This window comes from Meleagris gallopavo, chromosome 8 (genome assembly GCF_905368555.1).
Source record: "Meleagris gallopavo chromosome 8, MGAL_WU_HG_1.1, whole genome shotgun sequence".
In the NCBI taxonomy this organism is placed as follows: domain Eukaryota; kingdom Metazoa; phylum Chordata; class Aves; order Galliformes; family Phasianidae; genus Meleagris; species Meleagris gallopavo.
Window position 1 is genome coordinate 21763372 of NC_139411.1, and position 20202 is coordinate 21783573.

The following is a 20202-nucleotide window of genomic DNA, read 5'->3' on the forward strand; positions in this document are numbered from 1 at the left end:
CAGAAGCAATTAATTAGAATGCATCGGTGGGGAGGCTAAGGGATAATTACGTAGTGTTTGCATGAACTTGTCAGGAGCGTGGTGCCAAAACCATGCCTGCTCCCAGCAGCAGCACACGCAGATCCTGCCCCATTCCCATCACTCCCGCAGTCGGGGCTCAGTGCTGGCCCCATACAGGACCACACCAGCACAGCTGCAGAGCTGTGGAACAACCTTGCTGTGTCCCAGGAGGGCAGGCTGCTCCCTGCTCCCCTCCTGGCATGACTCACAGCTCCTGCACAGGGAAGTGCCACAAGTCACAAGTCACACACACAACTGCTGGGTGGCACCTGGAGGAAGTTTTTGGGGAAGTGCTGGCTCTTAGGCTCTGCTCCCAAACTCAGCAAGTGGAAGCGTCCCACGGGCTGCTCTGGACTGTGAGTTCAGCCACGTGGCCTCCTCTTTGCCCAGAAATGCTGCTCCAAGAATCCGCTAGCCAGCCCTGCATGTCCCAGTGTGCCTAAATTCCAAGCTCGGTTTCTTAGGCAATGTTTTTCCAACACCTCCTGGAATGGCTGAGCAGGTTACACTTGGCAAATGTGCCCCAGCACCCCAGAACACAGTGTGTGGCCATCACCAAGCCCGCTGCAATCAGCCGAACACCCTCCAGCAGCCCCAGCCAGTTCCACCCAAGGTGAACAGAAATGAAAGCGCTCAGGTACAGCCTGGCCCTTCTCCAGAGCCCTGCATGGAAAGGTTATCCCAGAGAGGATTCCTGCATGGCTCAGCTCCTCCCCTCGCCCTGCAGGTAACAACGGGGCAACGCCTTTCTCCTACCCCCAGGAAGGAGAGGAGGGCCCCGCACAGCCCCTTCCATTGGGGCGGAGGTCTCCCCTTACCTGCCCGGAAGCCCAGCTCTGCGCAGTGGCAGCCATCTTCCTGCATTTATCACTGCAGTCTGTCCGCGCCCCCCCCCCCGCCACCTCACTGGGATGTCACGGGACAGGGAAGTGAAGGCCAAGCAGCACACTTCGTCCTTAACCTGGCTGCTTGTGGTGCCAAGGGAGAGCCTGCAGCAGTGGGTGGTGAGAGGGGAAGGCAGGCAGAGGAGCCAAGATCCCTCACTAGGGAGGGGGCTACCGGTTGTCAGCAACGTCCCTGCTCTGGGAGCACCCTCGCTGGTCCTGCAACAGGCTGGGGCGGTGCTGGTCTCCTGGCTTTGCCCAGACACATGGGCCCCAGGGAGCTGGGGATGTGCCATGTCCTGCCCCGCACCATTGGCACCCAGGGCCTCGGGTGCATCTATCTCCCTGTGCTTTCACCTCTTTTCCTCTGTCGTCTGGCTGACACCATGGCTTTCACTGCCACTCTACACCCTACCGTGCTCCAAAGAGTTAATCCTATATATACACAGCTTGCTAAGCTGTAAATTTAAAAGACAGATATAGATAATTTTCCTGGTTGATAAAGGAGATAACTCCACTGAGACTCAATGTCCTTTGTCCTCAGAAGACCCATCTCGCCCTCAATGCCACCATTCACCTGTGCCTACGGTCACATAACTACAAGATTCTCTGCTTTCACATCACCGAGACCCAAAGATGGACCACAATTCCTCATTCTGCACCCATTCACCTCCTCCTCAGCCTACCTCCAGGTGGGCACCTCCTTATTCTGAGAATCAGAGGGCCGAGCACAGCCCTGCAGTGTCTGCCAGGGGGATGCATTGGACACCAATGGTCCCGTCTGTCCTGCTGATGGAGGTGCAGCAGGATGGAATAACCGCAGAGGGTGGGAACTGGTGATGTGGCTTTGGGAGGCAGAACAGGTAGGGCTCAGGGGACACACAGGGAGCCCCCAGCACAGCTCTCCCTGAGCTGAGCTGCCTATGAGGAACATGCCATCCTGCCCAACACCTGCAGAAACCTCCAGCCCAGCCCCATAAGCAGCTTGCCCAGTCACCCACCCACCCAGAGACCCCAGCCTGGCTGCCACCTCACCCTGCCAGCAGAAGCACCCTGCTGTCCCAGCAGCACCCTGCCATCCAAGCCCCTGCTGCCCTCCCAGCTCTCCTCTCTCTCTCTCTTCCTTTCTGCCTGTCACAGAAGGTGTCAGAGGAATCAAGGGGCAGTAGCTGTCAGCGAGACACACAGAGCTGTTGCCACGCAACCACCGTGGTGTAGCAATTAACGCTGGGGAAAACGTGCTGTGCTCTGAAGCTATTTGCATAGCTGCGTGCTGCAATACATTTGTTTGCTTTGTGGCACCGGCGGTTTGCGGGGCTAGGAGCCAGCCCTCCCTGACTGCTGCTGGGGGGACCCACGGCTGCCAGCAAAGAGCATATGGCCATGGTGGTGGGGCTGGGGCCACCCCCAGCACCGGTATGGGATTTACATGGGGGAAATGCCACGTGCTCTCTGGATTTCATCCTGCACTGCCCATCGTGTGCTGCCCACCCCACGGAGCCAGCTCGTGGTGTGCTCTCTCTTCCCTTTAAAGCTCTGCGGCCACCCAGCCTGTGACTCAGGAGCGTACGTTTGAGGGTAGAAGGGGAAGAAAGAGAGGTAGAAAGGAATGAACTGTTTCACACCAACCTATCTGCAGTGCTGGCCCCCAAAAACCTGCCAATTGCCAACGGCAACCTTCCGGTTTGCCCACCCCAAGTGCCTCACTACTGAATGCAAACCCTTTTTGGGTTTCATTTTTTAGCCCGTGAAAGCAGCTGGATGGATTCTAAGTTTACAGGTATGTTTTGTACCTCAGAGGCACAAGAAGCAGAGGCAGAACAAAAGTTCAAGGCTAAGTGCTTCTGTTCCTTTCAGATCACTCTAAGCACCAGGATTATAGTTCTGTAAAAGAAACAAAACATAGCTATAAACTTATAAAATCCAGTTCAGTGTTTTTAAGGGATGACCTCTCCCCTCCCTCTTCTGCAGCGCCAGCCTCGCACCACCCCAAACCAGCAGGGACTGGAAACATGGCACCTAATAATGACTGAGGAGAAGCCGAACCCTCAGCAGCGCTCCATGCCAGCACAATGAGCCACTGCCACCACTCTGCCTCACGTTGGTCCCCTGCAGAGCCCTGCAGGCAGGGATGCAGCCATGGGGAGGGATGCAGCCATGGGCAGGGATGCAGCCATGGGGAGGGATGCTGCAGGCATTCCTCAGCTCGTCTTCCCAAGCCCCAATTAAAGGCTGACACCGGGTGTACCGGTTTAAATGACGCTATTTCAATCCTCAGAAATCTGCCTGGCACCTCACACTCCCCACACAGATGAATGAGTCCCTTCACACCTCTGTGGGTGCTACAGGCATTCTCTCTTGCTGCACTGACAAAACGGGAAAGCAGCACGGGAAGGGCTGAGGCTCCTCACAACAGCCAAGAAAAGCAGTTTTCTTCTCTAGACTAAAAGCTGCAAAGCACAGCCCAAACGATGATGGAAATAGAGCTGCTGAGCTTTCAAGGCCCCCGAATTTACGCCATCCCTGGTGATGCAGTGATGCACTGGGGGGTTTTACAGCTCGCACCCAGCTAAAAAGCAGGAAGCAAAAGTTATGGATGGGGTTGGCCTGGTTGTGTTGGCCTGGTTGGATTTTGTCAGCTGCACGCAGGTCGTACCGGATACCGACTGACGGATAAACAACATCCATCCATTACAGAGTCAGCCGCTTAACCCTTCAGAGTAGTGTCTCTATGTTTTTAAAGCATTTACACGCTTACAACAACCTTCTCCCCACCTGTTGCCGAATAAAAACCAGACACACCAAAATTGGTTTTACGTTAAACAAAACACACAGCCTCAGATAGGTAGGTTATCACGGTGCATTCCTGCCATTGCTTCCTCTCCCCACGTAAACGATCTGACTGCATTCCGCAGCAGCTCAGCACCTCTGGTGGTACTCCCAATGCAATATTTAATGACTAATTAAAAACCTTACCATTCAGCTATTGCTTTAAAACCAAGGGAAATTCATCACGTTGGAAACACTATTCTACACACTGGGTTTCAAAGACTTCCCAGAATTGTCCTTGTTAATTTTGCTAATTATCGGGGACATCTGGGGTAGGAAAAAAATGACAAAGAGTGTTTCTCTCCATGGTGGTACTTGCAGAATATATATATACATTATATATATATATTTATATATATATATATAATGTTTTTTGCCCCAGTGGGTGTGATAAAAGGAATGCAGCAGCTGGGTAGAGCCATCACCATATCTCAAAGCACTCAGCACAGCCAGAGCTTGGGATGCATCCATAGAGCAGAGGGTATCCTGGGTGCAATTAACAGATGTTGGGGGACACGGCCCCATTTCGGGTAGCCTGGAGAATCAGGTAATTGGGCCTGGGATAATCAAGGCCATGCTGTTAATAAAAATAGTATCGTAGCTCCTAATAACGGCTCTCCCCATGGTGATACTACACTGCATCACGCAAAAATGCCTGGCGACTCAAGAACCAGCACTTTGCTACAGGTCTGTATGATCTGCAAACTATGTCCTGAGTGGTCAGCCCAACACCTGGCGCATCGCTGAGGCTCGCTGTTTGGGAAATGGGTTAAGGCAGAAAACACAGATCTCAGCCCCGGAGCCCAGGGGACGGGTTGGCACAGAGCTGATGGGCTCTTCGGAAAGTGGGTTAATTCAGCTGCCGCTCAGCTACCATTAAATGATGGAGATTAATTTCATAGTCAGATAACGATTAAGAAACCAAAACACCTGGCAGGGAATGTCTCCATGCGTTCCAATGGGGAGAGGTTTCCTCCGCAGTCTTCCGTCCTTCCCTTAAGCTCTGTGCATCCCTTACCTTATCTCCTTTATTTTACTCCTTGCCTTTACACACCATTGCACTTCCTTCCCCTATTCTCCTCTCAAAAAGTCATCCCATCCCACAGTTATTTTTCTCCATCATTTATGCCTCCATGCACCCCAACGGTAGAGGAAGGTCAAACAAATGCAAATTTGGTCCAAAACAGGTCCCATCTCCCCCTGTATCCCATATTGTCCAGCCATGTAGCAAACAGAGGCATGGCAGTACACCTTGCTTAGCACGTAATGCTGTCACTGTTACAGATGTGACTGACTGTCTTTAGGGTTATTCATCATACTTAGAACATTCTTGATTTTGGCAGCTTACCCTTTGTAATTGGATGCTGCAGTTAAAACATACTTTATCTCTGCAATTTTCCTCCCCGCAGCATAATGACAGGTATTGTTTGTTTCTCTGTGCCCGGGATGAAAACCATCAAATGCCTGTTTGCCAGATAGAGAAAAAATAAAAGGAAAAATCTGCCTATCAACAACGGATCCTTACAAAGGAGCAGATCCCTTGTAGAAACCCAAAGTGGTGCATCATCTCCACACACAGCGAGAGCCAGGGGAAGGCAGAACCTTGCAGTGCCCCCACTGCTCGCCTCTGCATGACTTCTGCACCTAGCAATAAACTTGCTAGGTGCAATAAACTATATCGTTAAAGGCACCGCAAGGCACATTTCCTTTACATTTAGGGTGATGTTATTTTTGCTGTTCTTTGCTGCGCACAGTCTATGCTCAATCAGAAGTAAAGGCACTGACAGAGGACGTCAATGGGTATGGGCTGAAATGAACAAGCAGCCAACAGGTATGGCTGCCTAACGTGCCTGTGGGTGCGTGCCTAGCAGGGAAAAGCCAGCACAGGTCCTGAAACAGGAGCAACAATCTACTGAGTTTGATGCACCAGCACACGGTCACAGCTCTGTAAAGCCAGCAGTGAGGTCACGGGGCTGTCAACACATCCAACTGGAGCGAACACCCGGGTACAGAGTGAGCTGGCACAGCCTCCAGCACTCAAGCTCATGCCTGATGCTGAGAAATCAGAAGAAAGTACATAAATGCATTTACAAACAGAATACACTTACTATGGAAGGTTCTTACACAAAACCAGGGTCCCAAGGCATCTCTTCTTTAGAGTCCCCTTTACAGTCAAATAATTTGTTTTAAGCCGGTACTAACATCTCAGATGCGGCCAGCTGCTTTTATGGGAATTTCTCAGAAACACCACCTTGAGCACAGCACATCAGAAAACCCAGAAAAATCACATCATCTTCACTCAAAGGGGACGGAGACACCAAACTGTGTCTGACTTCCACGTGTTGTTAGCTACGAGATGTCTACGTGTGTAGAAAGACTGAACTTTACACTAGGCAAGTCAGAAACAGGATTGAACTCTGTGAGAGCTGCAGCTGTCCCAGCCCTGCAGGGGCACAGCACAGAGCAGTGCTGCACGTGGGAGCTCCTCCTTTGGTTTTTCCCCCCACATATACTCTGAGCAACTTCTAACAATCAGTGTCAAAGCCTTCAGCTAAAGCTCAGGGAGGAGAAAAGTGTGGCCAAAGGTTTGGTATTAAGAAGAGGAATCACAAAAGACCCTTTCAAAGTCAAGAATGTCATTCCAAACTGGGCTCAGTGAGCCCGTGCACCACGAGCTGGACAGGAGGGATTTAGGACACGTGATGCTGGGACCTTGGGGAACGTCAGCAAAGAACAAAGAGTGGCAGGTCTAACAGAACAGCATGCAGGACAGGACACCTGCAGATGAGGAAGAGAGAGACTTCAGGAAAGTTCTGTTGCTTTTTTTTTTTTTTTTTTTTTTTTTTATGTCATCTAAAAAAATGATTCTGATACTTCAAAGACAACTTAGGAAAGTGAGATGCAATGGCTGTGTGCTCCTCCTGGTATCAGCGGCGAGCTCTCAGACGTGGCTCTGCGTGGGGCTCTTCCGGAGATGGGTGAGAAAGAACTCAAGAACTAATTTGGTTGTGAAATCAGTCCTATTCCTTCTGAGTTCCCCATCAGACAACTGAGGATGTGACGGATTATAAAGCACAGAGGCTGCATTGAGGGAATCAGAGCAGAGGAAACATAGCACTCCCACACACAGCATTATTTGGGATCCTTCCAGCACCATAACATCTATTCCAGTCTCTTGAGAATTATTACATTAGAAAGATGGCCTTTTATTTTAATCTCTTTGTTATCTTCATTGTCTCAACTTGTGCATTCCCAGATTTGCTTCTACCACCGCAAACTCTGCCTTGACATCACCTTTGGGCTGTCACCATACCTTCAGTTCTCACTTATCCCAGCACTGAGCACACCAGGAGGTTTCAGCGTGCTGTCCCATCCCTAAGCAGGTCCAAGAAACTCACATCTAGCTAGAAGGGAACTTGGCAGACTCTTTAAGCTGCCTAACAGTTCTAATCGTAGCTCTTTTCCACTTCTACAACACAGTGTGAATGCTTCGTTCTGGCTCGGGGCACAGCACTCTCGTAGTTACATGGAGCTGCATTACAGAACGCTTGAGAAAAGAATTTGAGACTTCATTCCTTTAAGCTGAAGAACTTCAACTTGAAAGTGCCAGACCGCCAGCAAGTCTTCCAGGAAAACACAAATAACAAAACTTTGTTTTTTCCAGTCATCGCAGGATGAAAAGTGTCGATTTAAAATGTTCTGGGAAAAGCTTGCAACATGCAATGGATCCGAAAGAATGGCAGATGGGAACACGGTTTGTCACTTTCGGAGGCTATTTTCATAGATCTGACAGATGTATTCAGACATACAGAAAAAGATATGATAAACACTAGTTTACAGCACGGGGCTTGCAAGCTATTTACACAAAGACTCACTGTTCCTGAAGCAGTGTAAGGCTCTGAGCAAACCAAAAATTCATTTAGGTGCTACTTGCCAAGCAAAGCTAAGCCAAGGACGGTACAAAGCTAACTTCACATTTTGCTGTTGTGGTATTTTTGTTGTTGTTGTTGTTGTTGTTTTTAATACCAGGATTAGCATACAAGAAATACAGTTGTTTGTAATGTAACAGCTACATATCTTAAAATGTAAAAATAAGGCACTGAAAATCACGTTAGTAAATGCAAACCCTTTGCTGAAGCCTACATTGCAACAGCAGATGAGAAAGCAAGCTCTCAGGAGAAACTGGGCTGCACAAGCTGCAGCACTACACGAGCTCTCCCAAAGCCAGGAGGTTCCTGTGTGTTACTCTGCACACTACCCTCAGACTGAACACGAAGGTTAGCAGCAGTGCCTGAACCCACGTGCCTTCCATTACACCACGCTTACTGTAACCTACTTTTTAGCATTCGGCATTTAGGTATCAATAATGCATGGCGTTAGAAGTAGTTCAACCCGACGCAAAGTGTGGCTGAGGGAAAGCAACCCGTGCATGGCAGGCAGCAGTGCGGAGCGGCATCGCTGCTCCACGGCCCCTCAAACGGGGCAGGACAGCAGCACCGAGCTGCCCTGTGAGGGAGGCAATGCTCCAAGGGCACGCTAACAAACCTGCAGAACCCCCTGCGCTCAGGAGACCACCAGTGAGCTGAATGGAACCGCAGCGGGCAAGGATTCCCAGGCATGCTCTGACTGCCGTGGTTTCCACCTTGACTCATTGCTAAGCGCTCAACGGACAAGGCTACCTTCTTTTTTCCTCTCTCTCGTGAGAGACCGTTCATTTTTCACCAAATGAATTATTTACCGTGAAAGAAATTAAGGTGACCAGTCGGGAAGAGCAGATTAGAGTACAGGAGCTGCACGTCAGCTTACATCAGCGCTCCCTGCCCGGCTGCCGGAGCAGCGCCATCACCAATCCTAATTAGGAACACGAAACAAAAGGAGCGTGGACTCCCAGCCTGGGCTTTACCTGCCATTTTCCCTTCCTCCCCCGGCTCTCTTTAGTTGCATCACTTGCATTTCAACACCTCGGGTTGGCAGTGTGGGCGCTTAGAAAGCACGCTAGGAACGACAGAATTGGAACCCCTGAAAGTTTTTCACAACAAAATTTATTAGAAGAATAGTGGTTTTGAAAAGTCTAGCATCCAGTGAAAACTACCATACACAACGTTACAGCTGGGAATGTGTTTCCAAAATGACATGGTCAAATAATACAATGGAGCCATTAAATCTTACACATGCACAACAAGAGAATTAGCGCTTTGACATACAATGCAAAAAAATAAATGGACCACGTGAAATAAAAATTTAAAAGTACTTATCACATACATTAAGACACAGCTTATTTAGTCCAGTCAAAAAATCAGAACTGCATTAAAAAAATTAACGTAGTGCAATCAAACCAAAAACCTTAATTTGTGATCATAAGTGCTCTACTACATAAAACATTGATCATAGCAAGGAACAAAAAAATTCAAATCACACAGTACAAAAAAAATCTGTAAATAAATATAAACTACAGTACAAGAGAAATATTAAATTATACAATTCCGTCAAACTGTAAACAGTATATTGAAATGAGGTCCATAAGAGTAAAGGGGGGGGTTCCTGTTTTTTTTTTTCCCATGACACTTGAACTTCTAGAGGTCAGAGAGAAATGCCATTTTCCATACTCTTCAAAGACTATGGGTTACATAAATAGAAAGAGAAGACTTTTTAGGTGTAAAGCGCCAAATAATAAAGCAGAGGCGTCGCCGACTCGCGACCGCCAGCAGGCGAGCGCCAGAGCAGAGCAGCACATCGCTGCTGAGGCAGCAGCTCCCCACGGCAGCACCCACACACCGCAGACCTCTGCCAGTTATCTGGCGGCTTTACACGCTCGTCATACGAACACCAAACTTTGGCAGAACAATTACTCATAAACTCAAAGCACTCCCGGCCCATTGGTTTCCATCACAGTGGCCAGTGCACAGAATTCTCTAAGGACATTGCATAACTAGAGTGTAGAGGTCAGACAGCCAAGGACCCGTGCTTGAGGTTAGAAGTAGTTATGGTGAGAGAGAAGCAAGAGCCACGTTAAGGAGCCGCCCCGCAGGGCACGGAGGCGGCCGGGAATGTATTTCTTTTTTAGCTGCGCTGGCTAGTAGTGGCATTTTAAAATATATAAGTTTAAGATAACATATATACTATATATGTATATAATATAATACATATTATATAATATACATAGGAATTTCTTACAATACATACCAGGAACCCCCACGCGATCTGCTCAGTAGTAATAACTGAATATACAGAATGCCACTATAAGTGTCTGAGGCACTGTGTGCTGGAGAGTAAATATGCAGCTTTAAAATCCGTTTGGCTGAGTTATACCTGGATACCTGAACTGAGTTTTAAGTTGACATTCATCAAGGATGTGCTATCAGCACGTCAAAAGAAAAGCAAAACAAAATACAAGTCACTGCTAGGTTTAAGAAGAGAGTACAAGTACCTGAATTGAGTGAGGATAGTGTGTAAACTGTCCCTGAGGGTTTTTAAACAGTGTGTGTACAAGTTGGATTCCTAAGAACATTAGTTTCACTTACATTGCGGACTGATAAAATACCAATGTCTGACAATTTAACAAGTGGAGGTTAGAAAGAGTTATGAGCAAACACTCAAAACATATTTTATACATTTTAAAGCAGCAGTAAGCTGCTGTAAGCATAGATCCCATCAGTACAAGCAACACGTGGGACTCATAAAGGTTTCTATTTGCAAAAAGCCCATCATATATCAATAAGTAAAGAATATTCACCTGCTAAATTAGAATGCACCTAGTTACAGACTAGCAATTCAAGATTATTTTTTTTTAATCAAATACTTTGCTCTACTTTGCTATTACATACTAAAATTCCTTAAGCTCACTAATGCTGGTATTCTAATCTATTTTTTTTTTTAAATGTTCCCCCTTCATTTAAGAAATATACCATTCCACAACTTAAACATTAAGATTCATTTTCAGTCCTCAGATGTAAAAAGCATGTCAATGAGTTTATATTAAAAATTTACATGGTAAAAAGGCTTGAATTTCAGCCAGAGATTCTAAATACTACTCATTCCCTGAAGGCATAAGGGAGAAAGAATCCCTACCCATTTTTCTTGTGATATATTTTTCAAACTGAACGTTAAACAATGGACCAAAATGATTCCTCGGTTTGGGAAACTTCCCTTTCCCTACCCATCATCCCAGATTCCAAATATCAAGCCCTGAAATGGCCTATTGAAATGATCGGTTACAAACATCAGGCATGCATGCATCCCCTGCCTGAACTTCTGAACATCTCCTTCTGTTCCTTAAAAGACAGATTAGTATCGCAAGAGAACTTGTGATCTGACCTGAAAAGCTCTTAACGATCCCAGATTGTACGTTTAAGATTTCTCATAACCTGAAGACCAGATTTAACTAGGACTCTGGCATTGTAACAGAAAAAGTGCTGCAGTTGTTTATCCCTTTTCTGGTACTTTTGAATAGGTCAGACAAGTGCTTTTTACAGTGACAGCAAAGTTTACATGCTTTCACGCAGGAGTAAAAAATATCATCTGCAAAAATATTTGAGAAACGTAGCACCAAGTAGTTGATAACCTGTATTAGTCACTGTAGTAGCATCTTCGTTATTTCTGAGTAGGAACACACATCGAGACCGTATTGGGTGATGACTACAGAAATTACTTGACATGAACTCTTCCCGCTCCAGTCAGAATGAAGTCTGTCCCCTAATCCCTGATCCATCAAGGTAGAATTAGCTTTTTGAGCACTTCTAGGTTACACTCACCAATGAAGTAGAGACCAACGTGGGGGCGGGGCTGAGGGAATGCTTGTTTTTGAAGAAGGTGGATGAAATATCCTGGGACAGGCTGAAGAAAACCAGCCTTCCAGCACATAGCCCAGGGAAACTTTGCAGCTGGGTAACAGACCCTTATCAGGACTGGGTACAGCTCCCTAATACTAAGATTTCCGTGACAATACCTGAATATAGGGCAAAATTTGACAGGATGTGAAACTGCTGCTGTAACATCTCTATAGACACTTGGCCCGGTCAAATCAAGATCAGGAGAGAGATGGATGCTGGAACACTGTAGCTACTTGCAGTTTTCATCTTGCATATGTGGAGTGCACCTACGGATCATTCTGAGTCTACAATCTCTCACTGCTTAGTGATCATCATGGTACATCATGTTTATATACTGAATAATTAGAAATGATTAACTGTAGTGATTATTATATTTGCTACATCTGACAGAACTAGCAGTGCAGATTTTCAAGTTTCTGTAGGTTCTAATCACTGAGTTTTCCACATTACTCAAGATCAAGCAGAAACCTTAATAGTACCAAAATTACTCTCAAAACATGTTCTTTTAGGTATAGCTTTTAAAAGCAGTGTTAGCCAACATTATCTACTGGCGCCGAGCGATACTGACATAGACTGAAGCTACATTTTGTTTCTGAAACATCTGTGGGAAAAACCTACAAGTTCCTGATCCTCCTGAGAATGAGAGAAACAGCCTTCCCATCCTACCTCTAATGTTTGGCAGAGAATTGAAGATATTTAAAATATTGTGATAGAGTTTCCAGTACAGATCAATAAATTTGCCTTCATAAGAGTTTGGACTGCAAGAGGTGCATGCATTCTTACACTGAAGAGTTAAAATTTTGTCTTTGCTGAAGAAAAGCTCTTTACATTACAAGATGTTGCCGCGCTGTTTTTGAGAAACAAGGGAACAGCGCAGTGTTCCCTTCACTCCTTGGACACCGTGTTCTCCTGCTAAGACTCAAGGACATCTTAAGAGCATTAATCCAAAGTAAACTGAAAAGAAACACGATAATTCCAGTTTTGCCTGTATAACACTCATTGCAGATGATATAAAAAGCAATTCAATCAGAACTAAAAAGTTGTTCCAACCTATACAAAGCTTACTCAGCCTTAAAGCCTCTGAATCACGTTGCTGGTTCCCGTGAACTTCTGGGGGAAGGCAATGTACCCTTGGGTCCTCAGAAAGAAATATTCAGACTCCAATATTGGCCTGCCACAAGACAAAGCACAGAGCGTTCCTTGACTGTTCCCAACCGGTCTAAACACAGCTGCAGCTGCCTCTCATGTTCGGGAATATCCTTGAGCACCAGAAAGCTCACAAAAAGGATGGTACAAGAATTGCTTGAATGTGTTCCCTTACTAGAGGCACCACCTCATCTGTACACCTGCATGTGTTAACAGCATTCATTTTCTGGCGTCAGTGAGAACTCAGAGCTCAATCTCAGGTCAAGCAATAAGATTGGTCGTATAAGTGTCAGAGTAGGAGATCTGCAAAGAGGAGAAAGCAAAGGCATACGTGCACCGCTCATGTAGCTACCTCTCCTTATTTATCCCCACTTAGCAGGGAGAAATGAGGAATTCTCAAAGAAACCATCTTGAGCCTTTAAGAAAGCATTAGCAAATGACTGGGGAAAAACAAAAAGCCTTCTGATGGAAATAAAAAAGCAAGTCCAGATACATGTCCCTACAGTACCCAACTGGAAACGTTCAACTCTATGGCTGTACTCAAGCATTACAGCCATGATAGTGCCTACAACACTGTGGAATGAGGATCCAGCTGGCTGAAAGTGAGGTAATAGTTTGTAATAGGTCAGAGTTCTAAAAAAGCACTTTTACATCTTATAAGTCCAAATAAAATTAAAAAAAAAAAAAAGAAAAAAAAGACACATTTCATACATGTTGGGCTTTCTCACCAGAACTGTACGATAATTAACTCCACACCAGGACCCCTACCACACTAAGCCTTACTCATCTTCAATTATATGCTGCAGCAAAGATTTACCAAGCGACACCTAAACTTCAGTACAATATGAAACTTGAGTCTTAAAACTTTATACACACAAAATATAAAATTACTTTTCTAGGATGGGGGTAGGGGAGAGGGATTCTCCTTCATGATACTTGGACTGAAAAACTAGTTTTCAGAGACTGCCACAAATATTATTCACAGTTTCTCGCTGTCAGGCTTCTTCAGCTACATCAACGTAGTACACAACAATACTGTTAAGTCCAATCACTACACCGGCTGGACGATCTCGGGAGTAAGAGAAAACTAGTGACAAAAAGCACCCGAAAGGCCTCCTCCTAACGACGCCTCCGCTCCTACAGGGCTGCGGTTTGTCTACGTTACACGCCAATGCGATCTCAAAGAGCAGCAGGAGGAAGATTCTAAACCTCAGCTCCTGTCCAAGTGATCCAAGTAACATAAGCATCCACTTAGCAGAAATAACATGAGAAACGAGGCTTTTGCTACACAGGAAGCAGTGAACCACACCTTCCCACACCAAAATATGGTCAACCGGGGATTTTGGCCATGCAAACTGCTGGTCAGCAGAAAATCAAGCATGCTAATGGACAAACATTAATCCCAATCATATATTTAAAATGATCCCATTTACTACTAGTTAGCTACACTGAAAGCGCCTGTAAAAAATCCGTAGTGAAAAAGGAAAGGAAATATTCGCGATCACTGCAGCACTCGGAGTGATCCCAGTCTCACGTGATGAATCACCTCAGAGAAAATACATCGGGTGGGACTTCGAAACAAAACGTTAACATTAAAAGGTGCACCTGAATATTACAGACTAAATTTACAAAACCTACAATAAGGTAAAATATATATCTTTTGAATATTCAGCAGCTTTTTTTTAAATTTGTTTTTATTTTTTTGAGAGGCTCATGAAATTTTAAAAAGGGACCACTAACTAATCTCAACCATGCTTCACAAAACAATAATGGCTATTTTATATTGCAGTTACCGACGTAATGCAATTAGTGCTTAAAAAATAATCTACACTTCTTTTTTTTCCTTTTTCAACAGAGACCTTTGGAGGAAATACGGTTGTTCAAAAAGCTTCTCGAAAAAGAAAGGTTACCTGAATATCAAGTTATCACAGATCAAGTGTTATGTTTAAAAGCTTCGCAGACGTGAGTACTACAATCTTCAGGTCTCAGGACATTTAAACTGAGAAAGTTACGCGTTTGGTTTGTTTTTCTGTTTTTTAATATCCACTTTCTAACCAAAGCAAATAAAGAGTACTCGACTTCTCACTATCTATTTACAATTCTTAGCCTACAGTCTGAAATGACAAGACAAATTCTCTTTTAAAACTGCAGCATTAAAGGGTAGGCACACCATTCTTCTGCTGCACGATTGTCACCCACTTCAACATACACATACAAAATATTTAGGTTAGTAAAATGAGCACTCCACATACACTACAGTGACAAGTTTTTATAAAACTCAACTCATGTTGCTTAAATAAAGACAACTGCAAAAGGTTAAACCTCTCTGAACAGTAAAACTGTGTTACTTCTTTTCCTTTTAAGCTTGCAGCAAACTTCCTACAGCAGATGAAACCACACGTGTAACCGCACCTTATTGCGATCCTCAGCTAAACTGGAACGTACTGCAGAGTTCTCATACTGCTACTGAGCTCAAACTGCCTGAAACGCCGCACTACAACTAGAGAGCTACGGGGAACCAAGGTTTTGAGTCCTACAACGTAGTAAGTAAACAAAAACAAAGGGTAGCTGGGGCCAAACGCCCAGCCCGCTTCGAGAACGAGCAGTGCATATTCAGAACGACAGCAATGGTGTGCCTAACCTTTGAAAATCCGAAGTTGCTGGGGAGGGAGAGAGGCTAACAGAACCGACTGTTCCCGAGGTCATTCAGCATCCCTAGCACTACCTAGGGCCATCCTCCCATGAACTTTTAGAAACCATTTTCAATCACTGACGTCACTTAATGCTCTCACACAAAAACTCCGATGCTCCTTTTGGTTGTGCAAGTGGGGAAAACAAGCGGTAATTCTATCTACCTTTTGCACAGATTAAGACCAAATTGTTTCTACCTGAAGAACCAGCAATTCTGATTTGGTCACGTTGTGGAAAGACCAGTAAGCTCCACCTGGTTACTGACCACTCCCGCAGAAAGTATCAAAGAGAAAAGTTCTGTACAAAACTTATCCTGGATCTCCACATAACGATAAAGATATCGTTAAGATTGGAAAACAAACAAACAACAAAAAAAAAAAAGGATCTGTGGTTTAAGGAGTGCTTTTACGGTGTTCAAATGCTTATTCCAGCATGTGCTAAACCACTATCAAAATAGGCTAAATAAAAACAACACAAAAAAAGCAGGACTTAGATTATTTCCTGCTACTGGCAACTGTAATATTTAAAAAGGAAACACCCATTCACTGAGTGTTCGACCCTGACAGTATTACAGCTAGATATGATACAGAACCTGAACCAGGTCAGGCTACCAGTGTTTTACTTCTTCCCTGAACATTAACAAGCTCCTTCACTAATGTGGATATTTGGGCAGACTACTGAGGTTGTAACGTTTGAGATCACTGTTTAGTGGGCTTTTTTTTTTTCTTCTTCTTTCTTTTTGCACAAGATCACAGTAGTTTGTTACACATATCCCTTCCCTCCCCCCCCCTCCATCCCCAGATTAGAGTCATTTAAACTAGTTGTTGGAACCACGTAGTTTAGTAAACTCAGAATCAAGTCTGTAAAAAGCATGAAGGTCACAGAGAACCTTAATTCTGTTATAATGAGGCATACCCTAATACATCATTTAGTGTACCCTGACTGCTCCTGACCATGAGAAGCTTGTCTTCCGTGAGATAAGGCTACATCCTCAAGCAGGTGAGTCAAATATCACCCTTCAAAAACATCTAACAAAATTACAGCGAAGGTAGTGTTACAAATAATTCACTGACATATTCTGAAGGTAGTGTTTGTAAGTTTTCCCTCCCCTCCCCCCCGGGTGAGCACTAAGCAGACAGTGAATGGTAAGCATGCTGAATTTAGAAAGAAAATAGCAGAGAGCCTAATTAGACCCAATTGATTAGCCACCAAAAAAGCAAATCTCCGAGTTCAAGAGAGGTGCCTTTCCTACATAATTTGATTTAGCTTAAATCTTTCAGTCAACTGGATCAAAGAAAAGGAAGGGGAAAAAGGGTTTCTGAAACATTTTTTGAAGAACGACATCTGATTCTCATTCAAAAAGCCTGGTTTTAAGAGACCACCAGTTTAACAAAGTGGACTTATTTCTATAAAGACCGATATGAAAAACATCCAACAGCAGGAGTTGAGGTGGGCTGTACAGGCAAGATGTCCACTTCCACAGATCTGCATTCTTTATGAGGTAACTCAACTCTCTATTACAGAGAAACATGCAAAAGGCAAATGGGAAAAAATAAAGAAAAGAAAGTAAAAAAGGGATAGTGGGCAGGTGAAGGAGGGAATCTGCTCCGTATCAGGCTAGAAAAAAATTTACAAGTGTGACATTCAGAGCACGCCTTTCACTTGTGTCCACACAAGTCTATGCTGAACTGCAAAGAAAAGAGCATTGCAGTAAATGGGAGAATGAGGTGTGCTCAATGGTGGTTGAACTATGCAGTAGTGCTCACCCAGTTTGCAAAGTAATTGGCACTCTACAACATCCCTACTCATCTTTCAATTCATTTGCACTTTGTGCTGCTTCTCCCTGGGGATCTAATTCAATCTTTACTGAAACATCCTGCCCCTCCGACCTCATTAATTTCATTTTTTTCTTTGGAGGGTTTTTCAAAGTGCCCAGCCTCTCTTTAACTTTGTACTCCAGTGTACTGTGGGGGATCCCATAAATACTCTGAGCTTTGGAAACACTCATTTTCCCGCTCATCACCACGGAGATTGCTTCCTCCAGTATCTCGCTGTTGTACTGTCTGTATCTCCCTCTTTTCTTCCTAGGTTGCTTGGAGCCAGGATCTCCCTCTTGATCTGAGGTGGGATATGGCTGTCCAGAGGTAGACTGCTCAGCATCTGAGCCCCAGGAATCTGGTCCAGCATCCAGCAAACTTCTCCTGTTTTGTTTTGGAAGGATAGCCCTTAACTTTTTGCTAAGCGCGCTCTCCGTTTGTGAACCCATTACCAAAGAGCTATAGCTGAACTGGTCACCAGAGCGGGACTCCCAAGAAAGGTCCATGCCTCGAACTTGTGGTATCTTTAAATCCACAGGAGACGAATGGCTCACGTCCTTTTTCCCATCCTGTTTAGTTTGAAGTGCCATTTTTTGAAAGGCAGAGTTTTCTGTAAGAAAAGGAAGGTCACTGATGTTGCTGAGTGCACCATTTCCCCTGAATTTCATGCGGCTGAAATTGAATTCGTAGTGTGGTTTTGCCCAAGAAGCCTCCCTGGATAATATTAAGTGCTGTCCATGATTCTGTAGTCCAGATGGCCCATGGCTGGCAGCTGTAGAAAACTGGTTTCTGCTCAGCAGTTCTTCACTAATCTGGAGTGATCGAGCCAGCGGTACTTTAAGAGATGTAGAGTGGCCATAACCTTCCCTGGTTCCATCCTGCAAGCTTCTTGGAGGTACCCCATCACCACTCTGTAGTCCCTCTGGATGGTGCTGGCTGGGTCTCCCAGGTCGCCTAATTGGATGGAAGGAAACTGATGTGAGCAGGACTTGCACAGGTAGGGAGGGATGGGTGAGGGGGCCACTCCTTTATTAGAAGGCCTTGCTTGGGTAACATCACTTTTTGCGTTATTTATTTTTCTCTAAATTTTGTTTTTTATTTTAATTTGTTAATTTTATTTTATTTTATTTTTTATTAAGTCTCAGCATCAGTCAGTTTTAAAACTTGTTCACAAAAAAAGAGAAGCTTTTTGGGCAAAGAAAATGAAACCTGTTGGCTGGTCTCTGGTTGGGTTCACAAATTCTCGGAGTAGAAAAGACTTCGCGCAAGCGTCTGAAAATAGCACCTTAATTACAAAGTAGGAGTCAATCGCCATAGATCTATACATAACTGTGTTACTGGTGTGACGTTACCACTAAACAAGTACAGTAATAAAAGAGTAAGCCAGAAATGCAACATATTCAACATGCAAATATGACTGCCACCTGCAGTATCTACGAGTAGGAGGAAACCTTGGATGACGTTTGCTTACATCACATTGCAGAAATGCTGCTCAGGATAAAGAAATGCTTAGCACCAAGTGTGAAAGCCGGGATACTGCAGATCACAAGGAAGAACACTAGACTTACCAAGTTGCCCTTTTAACAACTAATTGCATATATATATATATATATATGGGCCTGAATCTCATTTGACACAGAGCTTAACATAGCTAAGAAAAACTATCCCAAAATCAAACTGTATGCTTTAGTCCAGAGCAAAGGTTAATAGCAGAAGAAAAAAAAAAAAAACAACCCATGTACTTTTACTATTTTCCTCTTGTCACAAGTGTTTTCAGTGACACAAAGTACTACTACTGCTTGCTCAGCCTCTTCGTAGTTACTAAGTCCCACCAGCCAGAAATTAGTTTCACAATCCACCTCCAAACCTTCCCAAGTTTGATATACCCATTAAGAGAGACTACGAGTGTTATAATGCTCAGGGAGACTTTGCTGGTGCGAAGCCCTCTAGATAGATCAGTGTTATTTAACTATAGGACAAATGCTACTGAAAAGCTATATCATTGTTTTTAACATCACATTAAGATCAGAAAAGAATAAATCTTTAGAGCAGAGGCATCCACTGAAAGGACATGGCATGTAACATACACAGTGCTTAACATATATATGCTGCTAGCTTCTCTCCAGGATGCAATAGGTCATGGCTGAAGTGAGTAACAGGAGTCAGCATGAATTCAGAACAAAATCCAGACAATTAAGTTTGCTGTTCCAGAGAACTTACTGCATATCCTCCATCCTTTCTATAGCATGTATTAAGCATCAGAATGCACACTTGTATTTTTTACACCTAAAGAAAGGTCATAATGACAGCTAACTATAACAGAAGGTCACACCTGATTTCCTTGATGCTAAACAGACTATGCCATCATCTACCACACACCTGTACAAGTGACAAGTGCCAGTAACGAGCACCCTCTCTTGACCCACAGAGCCACCCCTCCCCGTGTTGGACTTCAGCTCTCTTACTTCAGGCACACACACAGGTGGAAAAAAAGAAAAACAAAAAACTTGCTGTCCTGACAGATTCCAGATGGAATCTTTGTAAGAAAAAGCTGGAAATGATGCAATTCTGAAAAGGTGGGGAAGGATTATGCTAAAGATCTGTGCAAAAGCATTAAGGCTAACTGTTAAACAAGGACTGAAGTATTTTATTTCTAAAATATTAAATGGGAAATGTAATCTTGAAGAGAGAAACTCTCAGACAGCAGTATTTTTCCCCAAAGAAATGCCACAGTTAAACCAAGTTGTTAGCAGTACATGAGGTTGCCACTGGCAGTGGGTTGTTAGTTTAAAAATTCAAGTTTTCCAAATGCTGTTGTAGGTCTAAATCCAGCAATTAAATAGTAGTATGAATCACGTTCTGTTTCTGTACTTCACTAATGAAACTTGTAGTTCACAGCAGCTTCCAAACAAAATTTTCCTATCAACACCCAAAGCCCCTCTTACT

General features: G+C 44.5%; 1 protein-coding gene across 11 annotated transcripts in view; it reads right to left on the minus strand.

The window, feature by feature from the left end:
- The window catches only part of LCOR (ligand dependent nuclear receptor corepressor), a 73265-nt gene that overhangs the window by 8724 nt on the left and 44339 nt on the right, over positions 1–20202 (minus strand). The window contains exon 1 of one of the 11 annotated variants that reach the window (XM_085229142.1): positions 1980–2097. The exons of 8 other annotated variants lie outside the window; for them this stretch is intronic. In XM_085229142.1, coding sequence (XP_085085268.1) covers positions 1980–2023 — 44 coding nt within the window. In that variant the 5' untranslated portion in view covers positions 2024–2097. Of the gene's footprint in view, positions 1–878; positions 974–1979; positions 2098–8795; positions 18211–20202 lie in introns of those variants that run through there. 2 more of the 11 variants (XM_010714613.3, XM_085229143.1) reach the window with 2 other exon arrangements.